A 9,317-nucleotide genomic window follows, 5' to 3' on the forward strand; every position below is an offset into this window, starting at 1 on the left:
GCTGATTATCAACACACTTCTGTCAAAAACAATGTGTTAAACCCCCAAAAAAAGGAAAACAGGAACACTTGTATGCGCTGAGTGTGCTTGTAGCTGGAAAGGATAAAATAAACTGACAGTGGAGAAGTAAAGGAAGAAAGTGTGTTTGGGGCCTTTATTTTGTTTAGTTTTATGCCAGAAAGAAAAATATTTAGTATTAATTTAACTATAGCTGGTATTTTGTATTAGTTTAACTATAGCTGAACTATTACAATTATGTTTTCACTATCAGACAAGGAGTTAAAATAGGGTGAGAACAAGGTAATCTGATAGGAACATAAAGATGATTTGTAAGGTCTAGAAAGGGTCTCCAATAAAGCAAGGCTAGGGAGAAAAATGAAGCCGTATTTAACTAAACAAAGAACAAAGGAACAGACAAGCAGCGTCAGCTGAAGGAAGAAGTACAAGGAGATATCTTCCATATTTCCCTTCCAGCAGGGAAAGACACAGCAGAAGTCATCTGGTGACAGCTTGACTTTAACAGGAAAAGGAAGGATGATCTGGACGTTATGAACCTGCCAACAGGTTGATATTATCCATACCAGGGAGCAGAGGGGGACTGCAAAAAGAGAGGATAAGGATATGAAGAGATCCATTTTCAGTATGTTTGATTTAATGAGTCAAAATACCCAGGACAGACACCTGTGCAAACAAGCATTTTATCACAGAAAGAATTACTCTCCAGTCCTCCCAACCCACCTGGTTTGTTTGTGGTTTCTTTTGAGGAAGCAGAGAAAAACAGCTGCCATTTCTCCCATTCTTTAATCTAAGTGCTTAAACCTTGAGTTTTTTACATACTGTCTGTCCCAGTGCACCAGCAACAACCATACAGACACAATCCAGACCCTCTATTTCACCTTCCTATAGAAAAGGCACTAACTGCTTCTCTTGTGAAGAGTCATTTCAGGAGAATTGATATACGTTATTAAATCATTCCTGATCTATAAAGAAAATTCAACGTAGCCAAATACAACCAAAAAGTGAAAATATAGTACTTCCTCACCAATTATGTACTTTGGCTCTACTAGTAGGCCAGTTAATACTGCCAAATGATTGCTTATCAGCTGCCTCATATTATTAGATCTGTATCAGTGCACTGAAGATGCCTAGACAGGTGAGACTATATCAAAGTGTGAGAAGCCCAAGCCTCAGGAGGTGCCAAAAACCCATTCCAGAAGGTCCTGCAAACAGAAACCATCCTATATCTCACTGGAGCGTTTTGCCCCTCACGGGATCAAACCAATGATTTGTAGTTTGGATATCTAAGCTGTGCTGCACTGTATTACTAAATGTCCAGTTGCCTTTCATTTTAAATCAGTAGCTATCACCTACAACATTTGTATTTACTGAAATAGATGCTCATCCCTGGATCAGGCAAGTCCTTAAGCACACATCTAAATTCCCCTGCCTTTGTTTACCAGCAATCAAAACATGGATTACAGTGCCAATTGCAATACACAGGAAATACACAGTTACAACGAAAGCCAAGAGCATCCTCTTTAGGACAGAGAATTTTCAGATTTTGTTCACTAATCAGACAAAATGGAGTATGGAAAAAACCTACTTCAACATCGTTAATTATCTTTATCCAATATAAAACAGTTCCGCTGCAGTTCCATTTATATTGCATAAAATCCTGCATAAGCCAGCTTTGTAAGTATTTTCATTTAAGAATAACAAGAAAGAACAACAGAGATTGTAAACTGGTAGCAACATGTAAGTATTACACATAGATACGTGCCTTTCCTCAACCAGAGATATAGAAACAAACGTTAAACAAATACTGAGCTTCACAAACACTAATCAAAATCCATCAAGACAATTAGTTTCTTAATTTATGAGAACTCCCAACACCCTAGTAACTTTCTAGCAACACTTTCTACTCATTGTTTCCTTTTTGGCCCTAGAAGGATCTAAGAGGACAACCCTAAGTGCCATTAAAAAGAACAGGTTACTGCAAATTTAACCAAATACACAAAATGACAACAGAAGTAGCTGTAACCCATAGGCTTAGCTTAATGAGAAAGACTTCTCATCTGCAGGTCTCACCAAGAGTACCTGTTGTAACTGTACAATTAGAGGCTCAAGCATGAAGGTAGGAATACAAAGCCCAGTACGTGGTTTCTAAAATATGTTAACAGAACACGGCACAGAATCCATCCTAACTTGCATCCCCTTCTTTATCTCGTCTTACTCTTTTAAACTGTTACAGCATCATCCCAGCAGCTCAAGGCGCCTGCTGGTTACGGTTCTGACATTGCTTACAGGATAAATATAAATTCACTAAATCTTCTGCCTGCTGTCTACATAATCCCTTAACCTTTCCCTTTCCGCAGCAATGGTTCTGTTCCACCTTCTCATCTCCGGCCTCTCTGCTCTTTTCATTTCTCATACTGCCTTCCCTTTTCCACGTATTTTTCCAAATCATCGACATTCAGCATTATCTTCACAGTGATATTCATGGACACTGCTCTTTTAACTCGCAGCCTGCTTCAGCATGTTGTCTTGTTTTTTACACACTATTGAGGGATGGGAATTTTAAAGAGAGTTCTTTGGTTAACAGATTTCTATTCAATTTAGCATCTGCCTGCAAAACACAGACCAAGCAGAAAACATTAAGCAAGAAGGCAAGTTTCCAATCACCAATGTGCTATAAAAACAACTAAACAGGACACTGTCTGTCAAATTTAAAGGGGAACAAAAAAAAAGTCAGGCTAATAAATTATTAGCCAAACTACAGGCAACAGTATTCAAACTACACAAAAACTGCTCTTGAATTAAGATTTAAAGACATAGGGCCATTTTATATTATTGGATTATCAGCAGCAGAAAAAAAACAAGCCTTCTCAGATTTTGTCACCTTCATTTTTAGTTATGAAAAAGAAGGTAAAAGGTTTAAGAACAGACCATGAGTAAACTAAAGCTTTGCCCTGGGTGTTTTCTTCCTGATTTCTAAACCAGTATTTAAAAACTATGTCTTCTCCTTGCTCAAAAGTTGGACACACCCAGAAATTCAAGTTTGTTCTTTTAAACAACAATCTAATTATCATTTAGATACATGGAAAAAAAATCAGTAACAGAGCCAGGTGATATTTGCAGGAATATTTATCTGGTTTGTTTGGGACAGCTCATACAAAGCAAAACCTTTGTCATTATAAAGGCCCCGTTACTACACAATTTTACATATGGGTAAGAAGATCCAGTCATACAGTATTTCCACAAATAAACACACGGACAGCAAAGTTCAGTACCACTGTCAATAATAAGCTTCAGCTGAGAGAAAAGCCTCATTCATGCCAACCTTATCTCCAGTTTTGCACAGCTGGACCCGAACTCAAAAATAAGAACTTTTATTAATTTTAAAATTTAAGTAGTACATTAAATGTAGCATTTTTCTAGAGTGGGATTACAATTTTGTATTAACCTCACATAAGGAAATACATTTAGAGTTATAATGGTTATACACACTTACTTGTGTCTTAAAAAATTAAAGGAACAGCAGCATGCTTGAAAGTCATTCCAGTTAAACGAGGTGCACTGAAGCCCACGCCTTATGTAAAGCATGCCAGTGGCACCACTAGACCCAAGGTGTACTTAAATATTTAATAACAAACAGTCTACCATAACATGACTTTAATGGGTAACTTCACTCACAAATGAAATAAGCATACGTAATCTTAGAAAATAAACCAAAGGGGAAAAAAAATCCTTATTGTTTAAGATGTTTAGGCTATTGTTACTAAAAGGTTAATTAGATGTGTGAAGTTTTTGCATGAAGCCTGGAGAAACGAGAGTAAAGTGTTTGTTACGTCAGTGACTCAGAAAATAAGTATCTCATTATTACCTCCAGAAAGGAGGTCTTCCTGCTGCTCCAGACACATTTCCAATAGTTTTTAAGACCTACTTCCCCCATTGCACTCTTTCAAGCCTTGGTTCTGTGCTTCATCAGGCAGGCTGCACAAGCAGGTCACCTCTCTCCCTTGCAGATGTGAACAGACAGTGGCCGCTGGCCCTTCAGGCTCTTTTTCATAACCTCTCCATTTTAGCACTGCCACTACTTCACCCTGCTGTCTGTTGTCAGACAGCCCGACATACAGATCCCAGAAGGCTTCGGAACCAAACAAAAAACATGGGGAAAAAAAATGTCATCACAAGAATTAGTTAAGCGTCCCTTGGGCCTCAGCACTTCACTGTGTCTGTCACCACTTCAGCTAATTTGCAGTCACGAAGTCTCTCAGACGAGGAGGACACACTGAATTCTGACCTTTGAGCTGCAAACCTGCCCTTGAGCAACTTGGTGACCTACATGGCAGCTGCACAGCTCGATAGCTAGTTGGCTGGAGTCTGCAAACGCATGATTCATCTCTGATTCTCCCCATACCATCACATACGCTGTCACTAGACTGCTATAAAATGTAATTTCTGAAAGCAGGTTTTATTACCCTGTTGGCTTGCTGAAACACTGCTCTGAAGAGCTTTAATAGTAAAAATAAAAATTTATTTTAGTTTCCCACTTAAACACTAAGGAATTCACACATAGAGAAAAAGAAATAAATATATATGCAGCACCTAAATACATCTGTTGCTGCTTACTTTTTCTAACACCACCTCCTAATGTTATAGCTGAGTAACACGCAATTCTGGTTGCCCATTTTGTAGGGCCAAAGACCTACAGTGCATCCCGCAAAGACTTAAATTAGCAGATATCTCCACACTGAAGTAGTACTGGGGCCCTCTGATTAGCCCACGTACGCAAGCCAAGTGCTGGAAAGATATTCTTCAAAAAGTAGGGTTTGCCAAAACTTAGTGTGCTAAAATGCAGCAAACCATCAGCTACATACATCACCATCCAGACTAGCTATGTGTCTCCTCTCCTTTCCCTCTGAAAATTCACAGCCAGAATTTCAGTTGCCACTGTTCCTTACTGCATCCCCTATCCTTAAAAGACTCTGTTGGCATTTATCAGTATTGTAGAATTAGGCTTTCTTATCCTCTTAATGACCAAAACACAGCTGTCCAACATGTTCCAGCTGGCACAACCCTGGCATCTCTGCTGCATGTCTTATGGGCTATTTTGTTCCACTGAATATGCATGGATATGCACATATACAACTAACTCGTAACTTTTTTTTTCCATTCAAAAATAAAATTGTAACATTATCAAATATCCTAGCAAATTTTGTCCACATTATGAAGTTCGAATACAAATCTGATCAAGAGGCTAAAGACAATAAGTTGAGTGGTTTGGGATTTGTCATTCTAGTCTCTTAACAACCACGCACATACAAGATAAATCAATTATACAGCTAAATTATATCTCCTCCATATGTACACTGATAGGCTAGGGGTAGTCCTCTATACATAGGATTAAGCAGTTTGAAGTGAGTGGCACAAAACTGAAAGGCAAGTCAGAACCATGAAATGTCATCATTAATTGCATGTATCTGCTGAAGTGACCAAGAGTGAAGTAGTTCGTCATACTAGGAACTGCATTTACATGTTTAGAATTCCAGTTCCTAAAAATCCTAGGGAAAAAAAAAAAATGAGCTATTCCTACCTTTGAAATGCTTTTGGTCAGTGTGCAGACTGAGGAAAACTAGTTCTAGATGAGTTTATAATATAATTCCATTTTCAGGACTACCCTTACAACTGTAACAATTAAAATATTTTCAACTGAGGTGTAAAACAATTGCATGCATTACATGTGGAATGAGCCACAACAATGCAATATGATTCAAATGGTTCTGAGCTCATTACCTCACCTTGCACAATGCAATACCTAATGAGTGTTTTTTTTCTACCCTGTGGGCATTGAAGGGCATACTCTTAGCACTGTAAATCTGTTGAGCACGACAAATCTACAGAGCTGTAATGATACCACCTCAGATTCTGACTTTAAATTCATCATTGTTTAAAGAGACTAATTTTTAAAGATGCCAAATAAGTTATGCAAAGCTTGCATTAAGTTCCAACAAAAGGCTCTGAAGGCCATTCTGCTTCTTACCCATTACAGCTATGATCTCATAAACACACTATTCATTAACAAGAGCACTACAATGGTACAGGTACAAGATGTTTCAGCAATTTCCTGTTACTTTCAGGCTACATGCTGAGTGCAACTAGCACAAAAGTATAACTTGCGAGGGGAGTAGCTGGAGAGCAGCCCTGCAGAAAGAGACCTGAAGGTGCCGGCTGGCCGCAGCTCAGTACCAGTCAGCAGCATGTGCCCTGGCAGCCTGGAGGGCAAACTGCATCCTGAGGGGCATCAAACACAGTGTAACCAGCCAGTCAAAAGAGTTTATTATCCTGATGTATTCAGCACTGGTTCAGCCTCACATTGAGAACTGTGTGCAGTTCTGGGCACCACAACTTAAGATGTGATGGTCCTTGAATGCATCTAGAGGAGGGGCAGTGCTAAAAGCTGTGCAGGGGACATTCAGACCTAACATGAAGACTTGACATTTATTTACCCAGAGGGTGGTCAACACTGAAACAGGCTTCTTAGAGACATGGTCAATGCCCCTAGCCTGTCAGTGCCTTAAAAAGAAGCATTTAGATAATGGCCTTTATAATAGTCTTTAAGGTTTAGTCAGCTCTGAAGTTGCTGGGCAGTTGGACTAGACGCTTGTTGTAGGTCCCTTCCAACTGGAATAATTTTATTCTATTCTATTCTATTCTATTCTATTCTATTCTATTCTATTCTATTCTATTCTAGTACTGAATGGTTCCATGTGAACTAATGAAAAACAGAATTTGGTCCAAGCAAAAATGTACCTAGCATCTCATGGCACTTGATTTTTTCAGCCATAGTTGCTATTTGTAGAAGACTACCAACTTGATTTAAAGCTGTGGATATTTCAAACTACCAGAGAGATGGAAAGACCAACTGTGAGTGGCAACTTCTTAAAATACCACGCACACCTTCCAATCTGAATGCCAAGCGCATCTGAGTGATTCTATGAATGCCGTAGAAATTTCAAACAGACCAACTTGGTTTCTAACGCAGTTCAAGAATGTTTAAGACTTTCATAACACATCAGAGTTTGGGTCTTGTTAGGACACACAAAATACCCCTGCCAGCACACACTACAAACATTGCTGCTCCACGAGAAATTCACAGGCTCCTTACTCTTTGATTCCTTATCCTTATTACTTGAAGCAATAAAGAGAGACTAAGTAATTAGGAAGAAGGACTACAGCAAAGTTGCTTTCTTTCCAGCTGCACAACCACTACCACTGAAAACAATTCTTCTGTAAGTTATCTTTTGCCGTAAATTAAAAGGAAAAGGGAGCACCGCTTCATTTTGAACTCTGCCTGCTATCGCAGTAACAGCGTTTCCTGACACCACATGCCGCGGGCCTTGCTCCCAAGGCAGGGCTTTCCCGGTACCGGAGAGCCGGTCCTCTCTTGAATACCACCTCCGCGGCAAGAGGTGCCCACCGGGCGCTCCGTTACCGCGCCGCGGGACGGAGAAGGCGCCGTCGGGGTCTCCCTCCCCGCCTGGGCCACCTCTCCCGCCGGCGCCGCAACCCGGCGGGCTCCTCCTGCCCGCGGGGCTGCCGTGCCGGGGATGCCGAACCACGGCGGACCCCGTGGCTCCAGCAGCGGCCGGGCGGGCTCCGTGCCGTGCTGTGCAATGCCGTGGCGCAGCGCCGGGAGGCGGCGGAGAAGCCGCGGCTGCCCGCGCCGCAGGTGCGCGGAGCCCTGTGCAGGGGAATGGAGCGTGCGGGAGCTCCCGCCGCGCCGCCGCCCGGGCCCTGCGACCGGCTCCGTACCGGGGAGCCGCCGCCGGAGTCCCGGCCCGGCTCTGCGCCCCCGGGCCGGGGTACCGCTGCCCGCCGAACTGCCCCGCCGAGCCGCCGCCCCTCTCCCCGCCGGCACCTGGATGTGGCAGGAGATCTCGGAGTCGTCCAGCAGCCGCACGGTGCATTTCATCTCCGGGCTCAGCGACCTGATGCTGGAGCTCCGGAACCGGATCATCCCGGCAGCCCGCCCGCCGCCGCCGCTGCCGCCGCCCCGCAGGCAGCCGCAGGGGGCCAGCCTGCAGCGGCGCCCGGCCGACCGCGGCACAGCACGGAGCGGCACGGCGCGGCACAGAGGCGGCACCGCCCCTCAGCCCCGCGGCGCCCCGCCGCCGCCCGCCGCGGCTGGGGCCGCCGCTGCGTCAGGCTGCGCTCCGCTCGCCAGCCTCAGCATCCTCCTGCGCCCGCCCCCGGCCCGGCCTGGCCCGCGGGGGCACTTCTCCGCCCTCACCTGCTCCCCCCCGTTCCTCCGCCCCACGGGCCCCGGCTGCGCTCCCTGCGGGGCCCCGCGCCGCCGGGCTGGAAAAAAAGGGCAGCCCCGAGAGGGAAATGGTCAGCACCGGTGTTTGCCTTCCCCGCCACAGGCGTGCTTTGCCTGGTTTTGAGTGCACCTGAGCGACTGGTGCTGGCTTGGGATTGCCTGGTGCTCCGCACAGGGGGACATCCCCGCAGCTGCCGGCGGGAGTGAAGTTCCCAGGCTGCCTGCCCACCCGCAGCCTGCGTCTCCGGGGTATCCCAGCATAGCCCGAGGCAGGAGGACCCTGTGAAATTTAGTTAAATGTATAACAAAATGTACCAAGGAAGATGGGTGCGCTCTAAGGAAACAGAAGAAAACACAATGCAATTTCATGTAAGAGTGCAAGTTTTAGAAACTTGTTTCCTCAGGGAAAAAGAGCGGTCCGTTAGGGAGGAGCAGTCTCATCCCATTTGTTGTGTAAGTGCGAAGAAACTAGAGCATCCGGTGGCTTCACTGTTAGCGTTCGCCACCACAAAATGTTACATGCATTTCTGTAAAACCTTGCAAGAACCAAGCACTGAAGTTGGCCAGCCTTGAAAAGGATCAGCGCTGTGTTGAAAAATGAGAACTTCCTTTTTCAGTGTGAAATGAAAAACAACCAGTGTGAAGTGGGATGTGACTGGAAGTCTTCAAAGAGAAAAAAGTACTGGCAGCCACACACGAGGTGTATTTCAGTCATTTTGCCTAGTTGTCTGTGATCACCTGTAAACTTCCATGTTTTGAAGATAGTTCTGTGTGAATGTAACGTTCTTTTGAAAATGCAATGGAAACGACAAAGCGCTGCTTCTCCTGTAAAGTCTTCCTTTGTCTTTCTGCTGGACTGCTAACAGTGGGAAATATAGACAACCACAGATGGCAAGGCTGTAGTGCTCACTACCATCAGCTAATAAATATGCAAAGCCCTTTAATGTCAAACATTAAAGAAAAAAATATAAAGATATGCTTCTTGTAATGATAA

General features: G+C 43.9%; 1 protein-coding gene across 1 annotated transcript in view; it reads right to left on the bottom strand.

The window, feature by feature from the left end:
- Positions 1-8,050, bottom strand: part of FRMD3 (FERM domain containing 3) — a gene marked incomplete at its 3' end in the record, with an annotated part of 171,884 nt that extends 163,834 nt beyond the window's left edge. The window contains exon 1 of the mRNA XM_080362358.1: positions 7,922-8,050. Coding sequence (XP_080218484.1) covers positions 7,922-8,020 — 99 coding nt within the window. The 5' untranslated portion in view covers positions 8,021-8,050. The remainder of the gene's footprint in view (positions 1-7,921) is intronic.
- Between the last annotated feature and the right edge of the window lie 1,267 nt (positions 8,051-9,317).

This window comes from Nesoenas mayeri, assembly GCF_963082525.1.
Source record: "Nesoenas mayeri genome assembly, chromosome: Z".
Classification (NCBI taxonomy): domain Eukaryota; kingdom Metazoa; phylum Chordata; class Aves; order Columbiformes; family Columbidae; genus Nesoenas; species Nesoenas mayeri.